This window comes from Lycium barbarum, chromosome 4 (assembly GCF_019175385.1).
Source record: "Lycium barbarum isolate Lr01 chromosome 4, ASM1917538v2, whole genome shotgun sequence".
Taxonomy (NCBI): domain Eukaryota; kingdom Viridiplantae; phylum Streptophyta; class Magnoliopsida; order Solanales; family Solanaceae; genus Lycium; species Lycium barbarum.
Window position 1 is genome coordinate 146,817,839 of NC_083340.1, and position 21,912 is coordinate 146,839,750.

The window sequence follows — 21,912 nt, forward strand, 5'->3', positions numbered from 1 at the left end:
AGAATTATCCAAATCAAAATTTGATAAAATAATAATAAGTATTTTACACCTTTAAATTAATCGAATTAAAATTGAAAGTATCCACTGATGCTTAAATATTGATATTGTTTTATATCAAAGAGAGGAAAATAATTTCCTTTTAAACAAGTCTTCTATTTTAAAAAATATTAATAAATTTGCCGATTTTGTATTCGTAGCAAACATTAATATAATAAAGTTTTAGATACGGAGCACAAACTACAATGTTATATTAATTGTGTTTTGAACATAATATATATATATATATATATAAATAATCACTATTCAAAGACAACTACATATATATATAGATGCACTATAATCTAAAGTGTTGGGCACGTGCGCGGACATACGCTGTCTAGTTTCTTGTATAAACATCTAAAAGTCACCTATCTGTACTCCAAGTGGCTTTTCAAAAGTCTCATATCAATTGACTGTTCAGTTAATTTATAGCCTGTTTTTGGCCAAGCTTCTAAAAATATCTTATTTTAAAAAGTATTTTTTTTAAAAGTACTTTTCAAAAAAGTACTTTTGGTTAAAACTAGTTTGTGTTTGGCCAATTAATTTAAAAAGTACTTTTGAGTAACCATTAGTGTTTGGCCAAACTTTTAAAAAGTGGTATTTTTCTCAAAAGTACTTTTCAAAAAAATGCTTTTGGGCAAAAACTATATTTTTTAGCTTATGAAAAACTGCTTCTGCTACTCCTCAAAAGTACTTATTTTCTCCCAAAAGCTTGACCAAACATCTCACTTTTTTTAAAATAAACACTTATTAAATAAATAAATACTTTTGGGGGAAAAATAAACTTAGCCAAACAGGCTATTAGTACCTAACTCATGATCCAGAGCATGCATGATATGTTAGAAAGGTAAATATTAAGTTGATTAATGCCGAATCTACAGTGCATGCAACTATTGAGATTTGTCCTTTCCTTTTAAAAGGCCTTCAATAGAATAGTGTCAACTGACACTCTCATCTATTGCATGCTTATTCTAGTGTCATAAGATACTAGCACACATTGATGATAAAATAACAAAAAGTCACTTGAGATGATTTGTCAAATCATACATCAACCTACATATGCAGCGAGAGTCCGTCACCGCACTCACGGGAGAAAGAAGAACATACCATATTTAATATTTCTTCATTTCAAAATAAGTGACATTTTAGACTTTTTATTTTGTTTCAAAATAAATGACGTTTTTGAATTTTAAAAATATTTTGGACAGATTCTACCAAAATTGTCCTTATTTAAGTAATCAAGATTCATTAATTACATTTTCTTTTTCTAAGCATTGAATTATATAAGCACAATATTTTATATCAAATGAAATAGTGTTCACATTATACATAGTATCATGCTAGCATAATTCTTCTCCAATATCAAAACAAGTACAGCGTCTCCTTGAAAATAAATTTTGAAGGGCCATTTGAAATAGTTCAATACTTCATGGATATGAAAGTTGAAGAGTCACTTTACTTTGAAAACCAATAAAATTTAGTTTTTGGTTTTAAGCAAAAAATAATTGAAAACATCAAACCAAACCGATTATATAAATGCCTATTTAAGAATATAATTGCACGTATTATTTATATAAAAAAGTTAAAATTTTACAATATATATTACTCCCTCCCATTTAAAAAGAGTGTTCACTTAAAAAAATTAACCTTATTTTTTCAAATTTGCCCTTATTAAGTGTTAAATGACCAAATCCTAATAACTATTTAATTAGGAATAGTTTAATTAAATTGCCAATTTTTTGCCTAGGAATTAGTATTTCTTAAGGAGAATGCCAACAGCTAAGTGCACCCTTTTGATTTGCAGTCCTTTTTGTGTAATTTATTGTAGAAATGTAGATAAAGGATAGAGTAAGCTCAGTTGTACACAGTGCTGTTTTTATTGTACCAGATCAGGTAGAAATTAATTAGTTAATGAGCTGTACAAATAATTAAATTAGGGATGAATTTGTTAGATTAGATATTTTTGTATATACAACTGTAATCTTCAGATTGGAATTGAGTTAGTTAAAAAATCATTTTCCCATTCTCTCTCTTCTCTCTAACTGACTCCCCTCTCTCTCTCTCTCCTTTCTTCCATTGATGAACCTCCATTGTAGGTTCTTAAGCTTCCATGGCTGAATTCGAGCTGGTTTTAACATTTATCTTTGCATTCTAGTTTAATTGTCGTCTTTTTATTTTGATAAGTCAATTATCCAATTATTTATTTCATATTAAAGCAAAGAACTTGTCTTAAGTAGAGTTCTTGAATTATTCATCCGTATCTAATTGATTATTATCAAGATATCTTGATAAATGACATTTTTCATAAAAAGTAATTAAATTAGTACTGTTTATGCTACAATTTTGGAAGTTTATGTAACATATTTAAGGATTTTTTTTTTACAAGATCAAACCAATAAAAAGCTGATTTAATGAATATGCCCTTGTCGGCTGACTCAATTTTCCATAAACTTTCACTCATTCAATTGTGAGCTCATTGATTTGGTGAATTTTCCTGCCACTTTTTTATAATTGTTATAAAGACTAGTCAAATTATTCATAAATATCGTGGATGTATTTTCTATGCAAAAGCTGTTTCCCATTGTGTAACTGTGTAAGCATCTGTATGACTGTATTGACACATTTTGAACAATTATGGCGAGTGGCTTCGTTTCATTATTTAGCCAAGATGTATGAGGGAAATCATGTGTTCAGAATATCTAAATGAGAAACTGCAACAATAATAACAATAATAATTATATTGCTTCAGTCAAAAATAAATTGAGATTAGCTATATGAATTCGCGTTATTTTATTTAAGCTTTACTCCTATCATCATAATAGCAAATAAACCAAAAAGAATATGTACATATGAATCCAAAATGGTAGTTGATGTTTTTTTTTCTTGTCCTTGAGAGAATGAAGAGAGCACCTTATTCTATTGGGGAAATGAAAAAGAGAATCTCAAATTGAAAAAGTTAATTGTTGCTTTAGGGAGGTGGACTAAGGTTTATTAAATATGTTCTAATACGTGTAAAAGAGTTTTCCGCACTTAGCCACGACCACACTTCACCTACTAATAATAGAAAAATACTATAATACTCCCTCTATTCCAAAATAAATGACTCTTTTAGCTTATGCATATCTCTTAAGAAATTATTTACTCTTAAAAATTAGGAGTGTGTTTTTATCAACTTACCCCTAATTATATTTTAAGTTAACATTGGGTATTGAGTAGTGATTAATTAAAACTTTAGCTGGATGAATAATTAACGAAGGGGTATCATTAAATCTTCAACTAACAAAAATTTCAATTGTAAATCTAGATTATGAAGACAATTTAATGGAGCTGTTAAATGTACATTGCCGATAAAATTAAATTACCCATGCCCGAGCTGGATTAAATGAAACCATTGGCTAGATTGAACTTTTAATCCACTCCAATAAAATCATTAACTTAAAGTCCTAAACATTTAGTACAAATCTGCCTTGTCATGATTTTTAATAAAATACCTATTCAATCTATCTATTCATAATTCATCACCAATAATTTAACAAATTAGCCAAAAATATAAAACAAAAAACTTCAGTAAGAAAAAAAAGAAAAGAAAATAAAATAATTAGAGAAAAGATCATTAAAAACGTGATAAGAGGCAAACTACTTCAAGTGACTCTCCAACTTTCATATCCATGAAGTATTGAACTATTTCAAATGACTCTCCAAAATTTATTTTCAAGGAGACGATGTACTTGTTTTGATATATAGGAGAAGAGTTATGCTAGCATGATACGTAAAATATTGTGCTTATATAATTAAATGCCTAGAAAAAGAAAATGTAATTAATGAATCTTGATTACTTAAACAAGGAAAATTTTGATTGAATCTATCCAAAATATTCTTGAAATCCAAAAACGTCACTTATTTTAGAACAAAATAAAAAGTCTAAAATAACACTTATTTTAGAATGGAGGAGTACTAAATATGATATGCTCTTCTTTCTCCCGTGAGTGCGGTGCCGGACTTTCGCTGTCTAAAAACGGCGTATAACTAGGCCCCTTTTTATTTAAATGGGGGACATAGTTGTTCTAGATCAAATAATACTGAAGTATATTTAGACCTTTCCCAAATTTAAAATTAGGGTTGTTCACAATTTTGGTTAAAATCAAAATTAAATTGAATAAAAAAACTGATATTTGGTTTGATTTTAAATTTGAAAAACCGATAATATTTGGTTTGGTTATGATTATAGTAAAAAATAACTGAATAAATAACCGAACCAAACCGATAATTATATACATAAAATTTATAATTATTTATATGTATAATATTAGCTTTTCATTTGTATTTTGGAACCTCTATTTGACTTGTTCTTTAGAATCTAAACTGCATTGCAAGTTTGGTCCACCTGATTTGCCATCAGCATGTCTTTCCCTCAATATGCAGCAAAGTTCGCCCTTGTGGGCTGTGAGGAAAAAAGAGCTTCATAAGAAATTTGAAGAATGTAGAGAGAGAATATTTGAATTGTTACGGCTAGTTATAAACCGAAAAACCGAACCAAACCGGTGGTTATTATTTTACTTGGTTTGGTTATGGTTTTAGATATTTAAAAACCGACTAAATTGGTTTGGTTATGGTTTTAACCAATAACTGACCCAAACCGAACCATGAACACCCCTACTTAAAATCACGGCAACGATAGAGTAAATGAAATAGGTTAAGATAAGGTATCATGAGCGAAAATTAGAATCATGACAATTAGATAGAGTTTGTGAATTATCTAACAAGATAGCTAGGTTTAATATATTATGAAATCCTATTAATTTTTCATGAATTGCATGCCACCAATCTTATATATATATATATATATATATATTTGTATTTTTAAAATCATGACCACTGCACTGCACATGGTTTGTTAGTAATCTGACAAGACATCTGCTCGTTGAAGATAACATGAAATCCTAATTTGTATGCCACAGTTATCCGCTTTACTATCTTTGCGCTTCAACTTTATAATTTTCGTCCAATATTTTTTTTAATTAAATTATAAAAACTATTTCTAAACCGTTATCAAAACTTAGGACCTTTTTAAATAACACTGCATGTTTATTTGGGGTAATATTTATCCGAAATGGCCCATATGTTTAATATTACTTGAAATGACCCTTTTTTCTTCTTCCCGAATTGGTCTTTTTATACATTATTATAGACTTTTATACAAAGTTGATACATTATCTATAGTGAGTATATAATGTTGTATATCATATGTATAAAAGTTGTTGCAAAGGAAAAAAAATGGCTATGCCGATGTAACTTACAACTATGATTACGTGGATGTAATGTTTTATGTAAAATTGTATATTACTGAAATTAACCCTTTAAATAACCAACACAAAAATAGCCTATTTGTGTGAATCAACCCCGAAAAAGTAGCGTCTATGTAGGAGAATTCACATATTCTTTGGACAATTAGTCCAAAAAAATAGCCTTAAGTAAAATTGACCTATTCAAACGGGCTTCAGTTAAGCCCAGTCCAATTCATCTCAGGCCCAGGCCCACTAACTTCTCTTTACTCCAATGGACAATTCGCAAAATTGTCCTTCTTTTGGGGTGATCTTTAATTTTTGTACCTCAAATTGTTGGTCTTTAAGTTTTACCCTTCATCTAAAATTCATTGGGTTCCGGGTTCAAATCCCCACTCAGTCAAATATTTTTTTAAAAAATCGCAAGACAGAGTTTGAATTTCGCTCTGCCCCCTTCCAACAGACTTTTAGTTATGATTAACTAAAGTCTGTCGGAGGGAGCAGACTTTGCCTTGAGGCATATATTTTTTTTCAAGACAAACTTTTAGTTGTGCTTAAGGAAAAGTTCCGTCTTATGGGGCATATTTTTTGTTATGCCTCAACTAAAAGTCTGCCCTATAAGGCATAACTAAACTATGCCTTAAGAAATTTTTTTGCCTTATGGGGCAGACTCATAGCTATGCAGGATCCGGTAAAACTTTAGTTTTTCCTTAAGGAGTGTATGCCAGATCCGGCATACACGCCCCCCAACCTTGCCTTACGAAATTATTTTTTATTTTATGCTTGAGAGGAGGTTCAAATCTAGAACCTTAGATATTCGCCCACCTTTTTAAGCGAAGCGCAAAACTTAAAGACCACCAATATGAGAGCAAAAATTTAAAGACCACCCAAAAGAAGGGAAATCCGCAGAAAAAAATGTACTTAAATCTCTAACTTAAAAATTATGTGTAATTATAATTTTAAATAGGTATTTGTATCGGTCCGTTTTGTTCGGTTTATTTTTGCTTAAAATAAAATAAAATTTTATCGATTTTTAAACAAAAAAAAATTACTCCTTCTGTGTCAATTTATATGTTTCAAGAGTCAAACTTCTTTTTTTTTTTACTGTGAATTCGGCCATACAATCTTTAAGGATTTTGAAAAATAATTTACACATTTAGAAAATAACATAAAAAGTACGAAAAAAGTCTAAAAATGCCCTTGGGCTATCCAAAAAAGTTTAAAAATATCTTCATCCATCTATTGGGCTAAAAATGCCCTTGTTTCACCTATTTTGGCTCACTTATGCCCTTAAACTAACAACCCACTTTTTTATTTTTGTTATTTATTACGTGACGCCTCCCTATTGATCAAAATTAGAACACATCCCCATCGGATCTTTTACCTTCATCCCGACCCAAGACCCATAACCCACAACCCATTTCTCATTAAGAAAAAAACCTCTCCATCAAACACTATCCCTTCCACACCTGTCCCACCCCGGGAAAATTTCAAATTATTAAATTTTCAAAAAATAACTTCTATGTCATTATCAAATCCGAGGACATTTTTAAAATCTCCACACAAAAATAGCCTTTTTATGTGAAAACGAAAAGTAGCTTCTTTGTAGCAAAATATCACATATCCTTCGGACAAGTGGTCCAAAATAATAGGCTAATACGCCCTATTCAATCGGGCTTCATTCAAGTCCAACCCAATCCATCTCAGGCCCACTAACTTCTCAAACTTAGAAATACTACAAATTTTCCATCAATCAAAAAACAGACACTAGAAAATAAAATTTCAAAAAAATACGTAAAACTGTTCTAGAAGCTTCCAAAATTCAATCAATGGCATCACCGGATACTGACGTGGCAATGGTTCCTGCCGCCAGCGAGACGGGCACAATTACTAAAAAGCCCAAAAGATTTGAGATTAAAAAATGGAATGCTGTTGCTCTTTGGGCTTGGGGTATTATCTATTTTCTTATAACCCTAATTAATACTACAATTGCCCTTATTATACGTAATTTATTTATGTTACTGATTATTATTAGTAATACAGAGATTAGTTACGAGTGAATCTTATTTTATTAGTTATTCCACCTTTTGTGAACTTAGTGTAAATATATGTTTATTTTTATTGTAGTTTTTTCTGATAATGTTATGAAATTATTAGTATAAATATATGCGTAGGTATTTTTAAATGTAAATTTAATGATTTTATGCTGATTTTTAAGTACCGTAATCTGGTGACCTAATCAATCCATTGTACTTGCTAGTTTTTTTCTGATAATGTTGTGAACTTAGTGTAAAACTGTAAATATATGTTTTTTTTTTTTTTTTTTTTTAAATGTAAACTTGACAATTTTATGTTGATTAGAGTTACACAGGTATTAGTAGTACAGGGATTAGTTATGAGGAAATCTATGATAATGTAGTGTAAATATATGTTTTAGGAATTTCATACCCTAATCAATTCAATTGTCCTTTATAGTCGTATTTTTAGTGTAAATTTAATGATTTTATGCTGATTTTAAAGTAGTGCAATATGGTGACCTATTCAATCCATTGCACTTGCTTAGTTTTTCTGATAATATTGTGAACTTAGGGATCGTTTGGTAGCTAGTTAGAGTTATGTAGGTATTAGTAATACAAGGATTAGTTATGAGGGAATATATGTTAGGGATTAGTTATGCAGAGTTTTCCTGCATAAAATAATAATAGATTTTAACCCTCAGGGGTTGGCCTGGTGGTAATTGGCTTGAGCCTTGGGGTTTGCTCCTTTTCAAGGTCTCAAGTTCGAAACCCACTGGGTGCAAACAATTTCTGAGGGCCATCGGACTGGGGTAAAACCTATGTTGCTCGGACTCGGGTGCGGGTGTCGGATACGGGTATGGATCTAGAGGTCGGACTCGGCATGATCTAAATTTTAAAATTCGTGGGTACGGATCCGGGTACGGATACGGGTGCGGGGATTCGGCAAAAATAATTCAAAATTCTAATAATATAGCTACAAGAATATGCCTAGATTATGAGAGCTTTTTGTGGAAGCACCTACATGTAGTTTGTATCAGACATGTGATTCAATCTTCCATTCTACTAGGTGCTAGACTGCGTGCTCCGAGAAACTAGTTAAATTTTCTACATAATATTGAAGGTATGCCATCTCATGTCTTCAAATCTCTACTGTTTGTTATCTTGAGAAATCATAATCTCAAAATTTTCTTTAATTTGGTCATGAATTTCGGTCAAAGTATCCGATCTCTATTGACCGGATCCGACACGAATTCCGTACCCAAACCCGTGTCGTGTCGTGTCGGACACGGGTACGGCGGCAAAAGTGAAGGGTCCGAGCAACATAGGGTAAAACCCTGAATTACCCGTGGTGCACTTGCGGGAAACTCCTTGCCGAGGGCCTGTGCACCCCCGGGATTAGTCGGGGCTCAAAGAGACCCGGACACCCGGTGCTTAATCAAAAAAAAATAAAAATAATACATAGATTTTCTTATAACTTATATACTTTTATACATGAATAACTTATCTCCTAACCAACTACCAAATGTGGTATTACTTATGCAAGATCTAAGACATGAATAACTTACCTCCTAATTAGCTCCCAAACGACCCCTCATAAAATGGATTGGTTGTTTCTCTCCGGGCTTGGGGTCAATTTCCAACCCTAATTAATTACACTGTCCTTTTTATACGTATTTTATAATGTAATTTGACGATTTTATGCTGATTTTTGATAATTTTGTGAACTTAGGGGTCATTTGGTAGGGTGTATAAGAATAGTACTAAATAGGGTGTATTAGTAATGCTGAGATTAGTTATGCTGACATTATTTTTTATCGACTGTTTGGCTTGTTTCCTTAAATAACATGTATTGCTTAATTTCTTAATAGTATTGAATAGGGTGTACTGGAGTAGGAATAATACTGGTATTGTTAATGCTCTATGGTTTAATATGTATAAGAATAATACAGTTACCAATTTCAAAAAAAAAATATGTATAAGAATAATACTGAATAGTAATTTATTAGTTATATCATAGCTAATAATACTACCAAAAAAGGGATTGAATAATACCATAGCTAATATCATTATTATTTTCTCTAATACTTCCTACCAAACGACCCCTTAGTGTAAATATATGTTTAGGAATTTTGTACTATATGTATTCCTTTCTAGGCAAAGGTGAAGAATGTACCTACACTCAATGCGGAAAAATTGGACGTACCGTTGATGTTTGTATTGTTTCTGTAATCCTGTTTCGCAACAGCAGCTGTATGTGTATTAGCTTACGTGAATTTAGTGGTGGATGTCAATCCAAAAATCTAAATTCAGTTTTGCACTAATTGTAATATTGTTTTGTTACCAGTGCTTTTAGTGGCTATCCACGAATCAATTAGAAAGCAACATTGACTGGAAGGTGCTTACAGCAATTTGAAAGTTGTTTGTTATGCTTTTAGGAGGGGATTTGACCATAGATGTTACATTTACAAACAATTTGCCCTCTATGTTTAAATTTGTGTTAGTTTTCTCCTTGTAGTACTTATTGTTACCTGACTAAAAATATATTCCGAATCTATTGTTACATCATACACGACTATCTGCGGTTCACATTCAAATATATTATAGATGCGGTACTTGCATGATTTTGTATTACACATAATATGCCATTATTGTATTGTCTTATGTTTGTGAGTATACTTCATTATATATAACATGCACATTGGCTGAATTGCACTGGGATGGTATTTCTGATTCTTTTATTCAATCTTGTGATTTGTGGTTGCAGATATCGTGGTAGATAATTGTGCTATCTGTAGGAATCACATCATGGATCTATGTGAGTTTTCGCTCTCTTTTCGATACTGTTCAATTCAATGTTTCCTTTTCTTTGATAATGATATCATCATGAAATCTTTTATCCTCTTAGTAGTTGATTTAACTTTTTGCTAATTTTGATTAGGTATCGAGTGTCAAGCCAATCAAGCTAGCGCAACAAGTGAGGAATGCACTGTTGCTTGGGGTATGTAGCTCTTGTTATGTTGATTTAACATATTAGTTTGTCAAATTATTTTGCATAATAATCAACTTTTGCTGCATCTTATGTGTATACGTTTTTGATATCTTAGATTTTGTCGAGACAAAAACTACTTGATTCTGCTTACTTGTTGAGATAATAAGAAGGATGTGCCCCTTGTTTAAAAAAAAATAAAAAAATAAAAAAAATAAGAAGGATGTGTTTTCATCAATGACCATGCAGTTATTATCTAATGTTTGATTCAGTTTTATTTAAAGGGAGATTTCCTTATTCCTAGTGTTTAGGTGGTTGCTATACCTTAGTTATTGGACAGTATTGGAATAGATGATTAGTTTTCTTTTGCATGTTGTTAATTGTGCCAGATGAAGGATGCTGGTTGTATAATTTTGATGGGTGAAAAATCTTAGTGTAAGAGTTTGTATGTTAATACAAACGAATTAGGAAAATTAGGATAAAATTAACTATTTAGTGAAATTGGGCTTTGCTAGTATAAAATGGATTTCTTTTGGGTAATGTGAAGAGATGATGTTTATGCCCATAGTGTTCAAAGATAGAAATATTTTGGATGGACTAAAGCCTCGACAAGAAATTACCATACACACAAGAAGAAGTTAGTGTCATGTTGGCGAGAGCTTAGTGCACCGGGCCGCCCCTTTTAAGAGTTGAATTGGGATTTTGGCAATCATGGCTGATGTTAATAGAGATTGTTTATTGTTACTTTCTTGCTTTTACAATTTTGACTTGACTATCATGGTTGTTCTAATGGAAGATTATTTGTTCTATTTTAATATTCTGTCACACACCAAACTCGTGATGATTTCACCTTCTATCTCTCCTTCATCTTCTCTCTTTCATCTTGCCTTCTTTAGTTTTGAGTTGCAACTGAAAGATTATTTGTTGTTCTGCCTAGTGAGTTCAAAAGATATTACGGTTAGTATCTAATTTCTCCTCCCACTATATCTTGCCCTTACGCTCCATCAACCAACAGAATGACCCACAGTGCAGGCTTTGTAATCCTCCCTTTTAGCCCTGATGCTAGGTGAATAGGAAAGACCAGTGTCAGTATATCACTAAAGAAAGGATGAAGTAGGAAGTCATGTAGTTATTAGGGGAAGAAAAAGAAGAGAAGTTTTCTTTTTGAGAAAGGAAATAAAGAATTTTTTTTTTTTTTTGGTTTTATCAATTTTTGTTGCCTGGAGTGTACTTTTTTCTTCTTCTTAGAATAACAATGAAAGCATGCTTTCTATTTCTTCCTTTAATTCTACAAAAGAAAACCTCTCTTTTATTGAGAATATCTCTTTCCTTGGATTTTGTTTCTTACTGGTTGGGGAAAGTCGTGGTTGAAGGTTTGTAGGTTGCTGAAGAAATAGATAGTTGGCAAGTAGTACCGTAATACTGAGATAGCAACTTGTCTGGCGCATAGGATAACAAGCTTGGGAAATTGTTCTTTTCATTCTTCAAATGAGAGTGCTCTGTATTTTCTAATTTAAGTCAAGGTGATTGTGTCTGTTTTAAATGGGATTTTACTTGTCATCGTCGACAATAAGATTTTGTATGGTAGGAAAATAATCTTCCTGCATTTTGATCAAAATTGAAATTGTGGCAACTCGAGATATGCAAGCCTCGTGTTGATGGTATTAAACCTTACATCAATCAGCTGGTCGTCCACTTGTATGTTTCCAAGTTAACAACCATGTTATATTTTTCTCTAAGTTTGAGTGACTTACCAGATATTATTGTAACCAGAAACCAAAATATTATTCTGCATTGCTGCTTATATTATTTCATTAATGTGCTTTAATGTAGTCTGGTGGCTGAATGCCTACGATAATTGTGTTATAGTGCTACTATTGTTTGTAGAATAAGATGTTAATCAATAAGGTGCAGACTGATAAGGCATAGTCACAAAAACAGTAGAAGGATCTGCAAATCATACCTTTCCCTCAAGGCTTTTGTTGTAGCGAGTATTAAGTTTTTATTGCAGAAAATGTCACATTGGGTTTGCTCCAGCTCTAGTGCACGTCTTTGGATCGTTAGATAATCGGCACTTGCCATTACTTGAGTTTGTTAATTTCCCTTCTAAGCTGGTATCAACCCTGTGATTATAGAAGAATGTGACATCCTTTGCCAAGAATTCTGGAAGATAACAAATCCGATCCTTTAGAAATGACAAGAGCTGGGTTCCTTGAGACACTCTTGACTAGGTACAGAAGGCGTAAAATATTCCTGTATGAAGAGTATGTTCTCTTTGTGATGGGGCAAAAATTGCGCTACTTTCATTAATGCTGTTTACGCCTTTTTGGATGTGGATTTCAATCTGTTATTAGGAGTTCATTTTTTGCCATATCTGCTGATCATTGCAGGGGTTTGCAACCATGCATTCCACTTCCATTGCATTAGTAGGTGGCTTAAGACTCGTCAAGTATGTCCACTTGGTAAGTTGTTTATTTGATGTCTCTGCAAATACGTTGGCCGTGATTGTATGTTACCCGCTAATTACTGTATGACCTGCCTTATATTTCAGATAACAGCGAGTGGGAGTTTCAAAAGTACGGTCACTAGAATTTACTGTTGGTGTACAGTGAATGGGAGGAGTTTCAGTGGTCTGGTCACTGCAGTCTTGCTGTCATCGACGTTGAAAAGAACAATGCTGCTGCCTTCTTATGTTCCTTTTGTTTTTGTTCTGCAAATATCCAAATCAAAGACTCAAACTATGTTTTTAACTGTCTCATGTCTGTTTTAGGTCTCCTCAAAAGAATGAAATTGTGATTGGAGGTATTCCTTATCTTATGCTAATTCTTGTAGAAATAGAATCATCTTTGAGGAATTTGACAATGATACTATTGGTCATTCTCGTTTAATTTTAGCAGTGATATTATCCTGAAATCCAAAGAACCAAAGAATTTATTGCATATTCTCTACCAACACTTGAAAAAGATCAAAGTTCATTGGGATCATCATGTGGAGCTCAAATGGTTTATTTGTTTGCTGTCTAATAAAGAATGATGGTAGAAAAGGGAATTGTGAAGTCACTTTGTTACTTCTTACAACAACAACAACCCAGTGAAATCCCACATCGTAGGGTCTGGGGAGGGTAAAGTCTACGCATACCTGACTCCTACCAAGGTAGGACGGCTGTTTCCGAAAGACCCTCGGCTCAACTTTGTTACTTCTTAATGCAAAAAAAAAAAAAATCATAAAGACGCAAAGATTGATGCGCAATTCGGATAATGGAAATTTTGTGAATATACATCTTGAATAATGATTTTAAGGGACTAAAATGTTATATAAATCAAAAGGCAAAAGAAATGCTTTGGAGACTGTCAACTTAATTACTTAAAATCGAAAGGAAAAAGCTATGAATAATAAATAGTACATCAACATTTTATTACATTATGTCATGATAAGAAAGGGGAGCTTCTGCAAATTGAAATTACCTAATATCTCATTGTGTTTTCAAGACATTCCAATCAAATACGAACAGATTAGACGGAGGTATACATTCAGAATTAGGATAAGCCTCAACACACCTTATCTATAGCATGGTACTAATAATAATTTCTGTGTACGCGAATGACGTGTTTGAACCTCTCATGGACAATGCTAGGACTTGTCGCGGAACTAAAAAATAAATGAAGTTTAATTTCTCTCCTTCGAAAAAACATTGGCTAGATATTGATGGATCAAGGCTCTATTTTTTTTTTTTTCACAACTAAGTCTATAAGTCTTCGTGTGTCCATGCATGCAATATATAAATACACGCACGCGCGCGCACACACAAGCCTTAGAGGGACGGACCAATTTCTTCGATAAAATAAAATGGAGTTTAAGGTATATACGCCGTTAATGTAACGTGTTATAATTTTAAAAATAAAAATTCAATACTCTAGATATCCTTTGAATAATCTGATAGTATAATTTTTTATATATATGTTGACAGTGTATTAACTTAAACCTGTAGAAATACTGTTGACAGTGTATAGAAATACTACAGTATATTACTTGACAGATAAGTACAAGTTGGGAGCAAAAGAGGATGAACCAAAAACAAAAAAAGTTAAACGTCGCCTGAGAGATTCGAACTCTCGCGGGGAAACCCCATGTACTTAGCAGGCACACGCCTTAACCACTCGGCCAAAGCGACGCTTGTTGTTGAATGCGTCTTTAACTCGTTATTGTACCAGAACAATGGAGAGTTTTCTAGAGTACACATTATAAATATTTTTATTATATGTGTCTATATAATTCTCTTGTTCATCGATTTCTGTTACTATAAGTGTTTCTTGTACTGCGGTTATTGTATTATTTTGTTGTTATTACTGTCCCTTTTGCAGGATGCTTTTTTATGCTATGCTTTTCTTTTATTAGTCATGCATTCCAAACTATTTTGATATGCTTTCTTTGAGCCGAGAGTCTATTGGAAACACCTTCTCTATTTACTAGGTAGGGGTAAGGTCTGTACACTCTACCCTCTTCAGACAGAGGCGGAGCTAGAATTTGAGATTTGTGAGTTCCAAATTCACACTCTTTAAATTACTGGGTTCTAAATTACTAATTTATACATATTACATAAATTTCTTAAGGCAAATATAAGGTTTGAACAAAAGCTTGTGGATTCGGCCGAACCTGTCTTCGACACTATGGCTCCGCCACTGCCTCCGGACCCCACTTATGGGTCTACACTAGGTATGTTGTTGTTGTTATATGTTTATACAGTTCGAGAAACAAATAATAAGTTCAATTAAATAACAGAGCCTGCTTAGATCCATTATTGCACCCTTCACCAACTCCATGAACTGTTTTGCTGAAAATAAGGTGCTTGATATCTACACTGAATTCTTTCTGGTAATATTGTTTTCGAAACGGACTATCAACTATGTAGTATAAATTCAGTCACGCGCTGACAAAATTAAGTCATAAATAGTATATTATGAACTTATACATTCACTCGAAACTTAATTGGAAATGCACTAGCTAAAAATTAAGGTTTAAATTATTACAATATTCAGAATTTTGTTCATGACAAGCAAATCAAACATGTTTATCCTTTCCCACGATTGAAACCTCTAATTTATACGTTTACTACAAGTCTCCTTCAATGAGAAACATTTTGGTGTTCTACTTTTTCTTTTTCATGAAAAAGAAGAAATGAAAGAAAACAAAGCAATATTTCTTGCAGCCTAATTTTAATTTACTAATTTTCAATATTCTTATTGTATACGCTGCCTAAAAATTAGGAATAATACACATATATAGCGCGAGAAATAGTAATATTTTGTAAACCCTTTTCTCTTGGATTTTACGTAACTTGGAGGAACCTTTCAAGATATCCTTTAATATACATTAGACAAAGAGGTAAAAATTTAGTCAAACGAAAAAAAAAATTACCTTACCTTTTTCTTATTTTATTCTTACGTACTTCACGTTAGTAGACCAAAATTAACTTGAGTATTTGAAAGTAGAACTACTCCGTACATTTTAGACGTTTTCCTCTTTGATTTGACGTAACTTGAAAGAAATCGCCAACGTCCTAAATATACATTTTCCAGAAAAATGTAAAATAGAGCTTGTTCCAAGATTCCAGTCATATGCTGAATCTTTGTGGCATTATGTTATATATACCGTTAGCGAAAATATTTTTTAACTATTAAGTTACTCAAAGAAAATTAAGCTTCCTTGAAATATGGAATTTTGAATCTTAAAAATAAGACATGTTACCGAATATCAACTATAACTGAAAAAATTAAAGTGATCACCTAACTAAAAGATTCTTCAGTCAATACCTTTTGTTTTATGATGAGCTTAAGTCAATTATATATATCGTCAATATGAAAAAAAAAATTACAGAATAACATGATAAAAGCAATCTAATGGTGTAAAAAAAAACTTTTGTATTTTATTTATCAATTTCGTATTTTACAGATCTTCAATGAAAAAGATAATATAGCTAAAAGAACATTTGTAATGAATCTTAAAGTCGGTCTCCCCAAGAAAAGGGTAGGATAAGAGTAATATTCTCTTTGGCCAAGTTTTTAAAAATAACTTATTTTAAAAAGTACTTTTTTGAAAAGTTTTTTAAAAATGCTTTTCAAAAAAGTACTTTTGGCTAAAAACAGTTTGTGTTTGGCCAATTAATTCAAAAAGTACTTTTGAGCAGTAATTAGTGTTTGACCAAGCTTTTAAAAAGTGTTTCTATGTGTATTTTTCTCAAAAGTATTTTTGGGCAAAAGCTATTTTTTTAGCTTCTGAAAAACTGTTTCTGCTACTTCCTAAAAACACTTATTTTCTCTCAAAAGCTTGACCAAACATATCACTTTTTTTAAAATAAGCAGTTACTGGAAAAATAAGTATTTTTGGGAGAAAAATAAGTTTGGCCAAACAGGCTATAAAGCTTCTAAATTTACATGTTTTATTTATTAAAAAGAAAAAAGAAAATTAGTATAGAGTAGCAAATAATTCTAACTCAAAGTCAATAAGATTCTCCTACAAAGAAAGTCTACCCCTATTGAAGAAATATCATTCAAACAAGTAAAGAAAACATGAAGAGGGTTGATTTTCAACGAGATACTCCCCTATAGAGTAATTAGGCAACCAAATTTCAAAAGGCTCAAGTACCCCTTTTTGAATTGCTTGTAAAAGACATTCATTATATTTAAATTAAAATTATAAGGTTACAATGAAAAAGAAAACCTAACCCTTTTTGAATATATTGCCTGTAAAAGACATTCAATATAACTAACATGAGAAAGTTACAATAGAAAAGAAAGAACATAACCCTTTTTGAATTGCTTGTAAAAGACATTCAACGAAGGTAATTAACTTGGTGACCTGTTAGGTTCATTTATTAAGTATGATTTATGCGGGCTTATAATATTAAAAATATTTATATATTGTAATTAATAATTAAGACATAGGAATGCAGTGATTATTGATGAAAGTATTTTTAAGCACTTGTCTTTAAGCTAAAATAATAAAAATAACTTGTAAGTCAAAAGCGATAAGCCCATCCAAACAGGCTCTTAGTCTAAGTGCATATCCTTATCTTTAAGTAGTTTGATCCATGTATTGCCAAGACAGATATACTTATTTCATATTTATCTCATATACAATAATATATATATATTTTGTGTAACGTAATGTGGGTATTATTTGCCACCGTCAATTACCAATTGTGGCATTAAATAATGCGACAATTATTTTGTTCTTATGCGACCAACCAAAGTTGTAATAATTTGATGCAGGCTTTTAGGTGGTATACTAATTATTCCATACAATGAACCATATGACCCTACTATCAAGAATTTTAACTCTATCTATCACATAAATAATAACTATAGATAACCATCCACATATAGAAATTGTGCGGATTAGTAACTTGAAGAATAAGTTAGGCTTACCTGCTATACAACATGCTAGATAGAAATTAAGCGGATTAATAAGTTGAAGAATAAGTCAGGTGTATCTAAGGTATACGACTTAACTAGAAGTCAGGTTAACCTGTTATGCAACATGTTAAAATATAACTCACACAATAATGATTGCATTCAGTATATATAAGTTAAAATCCAAAAACACATACAAGGTATTCGTTGTTAAGGGTCGTAAGATACAAGCCATACAAACTTTCAATCTCCACCTGTTGTAGTCAAGAAGATTCTTGAGGTTGATACAATAAGTCAATCAAGACTATACCAAACTTTGACTTTTTGAATAGTTGGTTTTCATTGCTTGTAACCTATAAATACACTTATAACCTATAAATACACACTATATCAATTATTGCTTCAACAACAATTTCTACAATCAACTAAAATATGGCTGCTGTAGTAAGTAAGGTGTTTTGTTCAAATTCCGAGATAGTTCTTGTAGTACGAAGGCGTCCACATGTTGTGAATGGGGGTGGTTTTATAGTCACAAATAATTGTACCCAAAATGTTGTTTTCAAAGTTGATGGATGTGGGGTTCTTGGAAAAAAAGATGAACTTATTCTCAGAGATAGTGATGGACATGATTTGCTTCTTATTAGGAAAAAGGTAACGTTTGTTAGTTATTTTTCTACTTTCAACTATCATGCATATTTTACTCGTGTGGTATTTGGAGGCTTGTTTTTCTGCTCAAATTTTATATATATATCCCATCAGGTGGGGTCTGGAGAGAGTAGAGTGTACATAAATCTTACTCCTACCTGGTAAAGGTAGAGAGGTAGTTTCCCATAGACCAATTTCAACGTGAGGTCCCTTGCAAATTAGCTCATCGGGTCATGATCTTGAATTCGCCCGTTGTTGATATCTTTGTTTATAACAATTGTGAAGGAATTTATTTGTGATTCGTGCCTTCAATTTTCAGGGAGGAGTAATTGAAGCATTAAGCATGCAAAGGAAATGGAGGGGTTATAGTAAAGACTTTGAAGGTTCTGAAAAGTTGGTGTTTTGCTTGAAAGAGCCCAATAACTCTTGTTTCTTCAAGAAGATGCCAATCAAGATTTCTATTGAATCAAATGATTACAAAGATCACAAGATTTTTCAGATTGCTGGATATTTCCCTGATAGAGCCTGTAGCATTATTGACTCCTCTGGCAATGTAGTTGCAAAGGTGATTTATTGGTGATATCTCTTTCATATATTTTTTGTTCTTTCTTGGCTCTCTGAAGAACTTTCTAGACCCTGCTAACGCGGGATGATTTAATTCACCGGGCTGCCCTTTTGGTTCTCTTAAGAACTTGAAAAAACATGAAAATGAAACTTTCCAACAATGTTGTTCCTCCTCCCTTTATCACATGATCAAACTAACATGCTACTAGAGCCAAATTTTGGTGAGTCAATTTTTTAAATTGTTTTTCTCAATCCATTCTATCGCTTTGGACTTAAGCATTGTCTCTCTCAATTCAGTCCTTCAAGCTATTATATTTGCTCCAAGCTAGCTCTTTAAGCCTGTTGAGCCTATTGTCCTTATGTATATAAGTAGGGCCCTTCATTTAGATTGGTATATCATGAAAAAAGAAAGTCCTATTTGGTCAAAGTATGACTTGCTAGCCCATAAATAAGTATTCTGACGAAGTGGTTGTTGCCGACCTGACACGACTGCACGAGGGGTTGGTCAACTTGAGCTCGCTTGGTGATAACCCTCTCGATGATTGTCGACTCAACATTAATTTCGTACTTGAATTTAATCGGAGCGCTAGCTCTCCTTTCATCCATCCATCCATCTTATTCAATTGATCGAACCCATTCTCAAAACTAAAGCAAAACCTCTCTCCATTTTCTTTCCTTCCATTTTGAGGTCTCATGCCAGCCAGCTAACTTGTTCACCTTGAATACCTCTTTTCTCTAGGGGAAGGGATTCGGTAAATGTTGGATTAGTAATTTTAAAAGTTATAGTAATGTGTAAAAAAGTATTTGAACAGTCGGAATTGTACATAACTTAAAATCATTTATAAATAGTTAAATAAGTCATGGTATGTTGCAGGTTGGAGCTAGGAAGGAGGTACAACAAGTGATACCAAGCAAAGATGTGTATACATTGACTATTAAGGCAGGAATTGATCAAGCTTTTGTTGTTGGAGTTATTGCTATTCTTGATTACATATATGATGGATCTACAAGATGCTAGTCCTATATCTATATATTGGCAAAGAAGATAATGCTCACTACATATTAATTATTATTCCTAAAGTTGTATGCAAGAATCTTGTCATCATCTTCTTGAATTGATGAGAATATATTCATTACAATCTTTAAATTACTTGTTTTCCTTAATTATGTAAACAAGCTAGCTACTTGATGAATTCAATTACGTACCTTGTATTCAATGAATGTGTATCAGTTACACTTGAAGTTATTGGCTACAGTCTGAATAATCTCTCTGAGACTCTTTTTTTCTTTTCCCTTCAGTTGGAACATATCTAATACTTTTTATCTTTTATTTGTTCAGTTTGCATTTTGCACTCTCCTTAAGTAGGGGCAGACCCACAATAAAAGTTACGGGTCGGCACAATTTAGTAACTATAGTTCAAATTTGTATTTGTAGTAAGAAATTCACCTAATATGTATAAATAATTAAATGTGGCTCAAAATCCATAAACTTAAAATTTTGGATTCACCTATGTCTTTAAGAAAATATAAAATAAGTGTGTATTTTACTCTCCTTGTAGATGGTACTTTGAAAATCCAAATTTGACTACTAAGACTCCAATGATTTGGAAAATGATTACTTAATGATAAACTTAAAATTGATTTTTTTTTTTTGAAAAAAAAAAAGAAAGAAAGAAAGAAAGAAGAAGATGATTATTCTATCTCAATTTACTAAAATGACCAAGTTAAACGAAAACTTAACTTTTAATATACCTTTATAATATATACTGGATAAATGGAAAAGAACGAACTGAGTTATAATACTAAATAAGAACTTGAGTTTCAAAAGGAAAATCAACTGCATGCCTTTTAATTTCCTTCCATTGCTAAAGTGCATTATCATTTGTAGAATTCCGAATTAAGATGTTTGTAAAAAATAAAGAATAAGAGATATTGAATGGGCATGCAGTATACGGATTGTTTTTAAGCTGCCACATTTTTTATTTAGTATTACTATGTAGGGAACAAAAGAATCCTATTCTTTCGTGACACAGACAGAAACATTAACATCCGTATTAACCATCAAAGAATTCTAGTTTTTCACGAACTTTATAAAGGTAACTTTCAAATAAAATGATTAGCTACGCATCCCTCTCCATAGAAAAGAAAAGATATACTCCTTAGCTTCCATCTTATATTACTGTCTACATTACTAAAAATATATTTATCCCAAATTACTTGTCAATATATAATATCAAGATTGAATCTTTTCCATCTTATCTTTATGGGAAGAATAGGTTGTAATATTCATGGGAAGAAAAGTTTAACCACTGTACACTCTTTTTTTTTTTTTTTTTGGACTTTAGTTGCTGGAAATATTCTCTCGTTTTCATAGTACCTTTATCACAATGGTTCAGAATAGGTTGTTTTGTTAGAAATTCTCTATTTAGTGGACTCACTTATTTAATAGAATTGTATATAGATATGCTATAAATTAAAGACGTTCATTTTGGGATATATGTAATCTTATTTTATAAGGTATGGATTTTATATGTGTAGACACCTAATTAACTTTTTAGTTATAATTGATGGGTTCATAATTGAAAAGTTACACCTCTTCTGAAAGGTTACATTTGAAGAGTTATGTCTATCCGAAAAGGTGTCTCACTATTATATATTGTTACTGATTATTTTTCTCTCTGCCCCATTAAAAAAAGTATCATAAAGAACGTAACAAGACTTAGAAGATCATGACTTCTTTCAATTGATTCTTACAATGGATCAAAGGTGAATGTCCTTACTATTCTCCTAGTTTTATATCTCTGTCTAATTAAATAATTATTTACTTGCGATCTTGTGTGGAATGTGTAAAGTTTTCCAACATGTTTGCATCATATCATTCTCTTTAATGATGGCCTTCTCAAATTTTGTATGAATGTGAAATATTTCATGCACATTTTTTTTTTTTTAATCATTGTAGTCTCCTTCCA

At 31.9% G+C, this 21,912-nt stretch overlaps 2 protein-coding genes and 1 non-coding gene across 3 annotated transcripts; 2 read left to right on the forward strand and 1 right to left on the reverse strand.

The window, feature by feature from the left end:
• The first annotated feature begins 6,967 nt into the window (after positions 1–6,967).
• Positions 6,968–13,190, forward strand: LOC132636921 (RING-box protein 1a-like). Its single transcript, XM_060354010.1, has 5 exons — positions 6,968–7,271; positions 10,104–10,154; positions 10,278–10,337; positions 12,716–12,787; positions 12,877–13,190. The coding sequence occupies exons 1-5, from the start codon at positions 7,151–7,153 to the stop codon at positions 12,912–12,914; spliced, it is 342 nt and encodes a 113-aa protein (XP_060209993.1). The 5' UTR covers positions 6,968–7,150; the 3' UTR covers positions 12,915–13,190.
• A 1,224-nt stretch (positions 13,191–14,414) lies between these two features.
• Positions 14,415–14,496, reverse strand: TRNAS-GCU (transfer RNA serine (anticodon GCU)). The gene has a single exon. It is a non-coding gene; the product is annotated as a tRNA-Ser (tRNA).
• A 3,590-nt stretch (positions 14,497–18,086) lies between these two features.
• Positions 18,087–20,214, forward strand: LOC132638807 (protein LURP-one-related 6). The gene is made up of 3 exons (XM_060355572.1): positions 18,087–18,385; positions 18,699–18,944; positions 19,818–20,214. Exons 1-3 carry the CDS (start codon positions 18,167–18,169, stop codon positions 19,959–19,961), a joined length of 609 nt encoding a protein of 202 aa, XP_060211555.1. The 5' UTR covers positions 18,087–18,166; the 3' UTR covers positions 19,962–20,214.
• Positions 20,215–21,912: the final 1,698 nt, after the last annotated feature.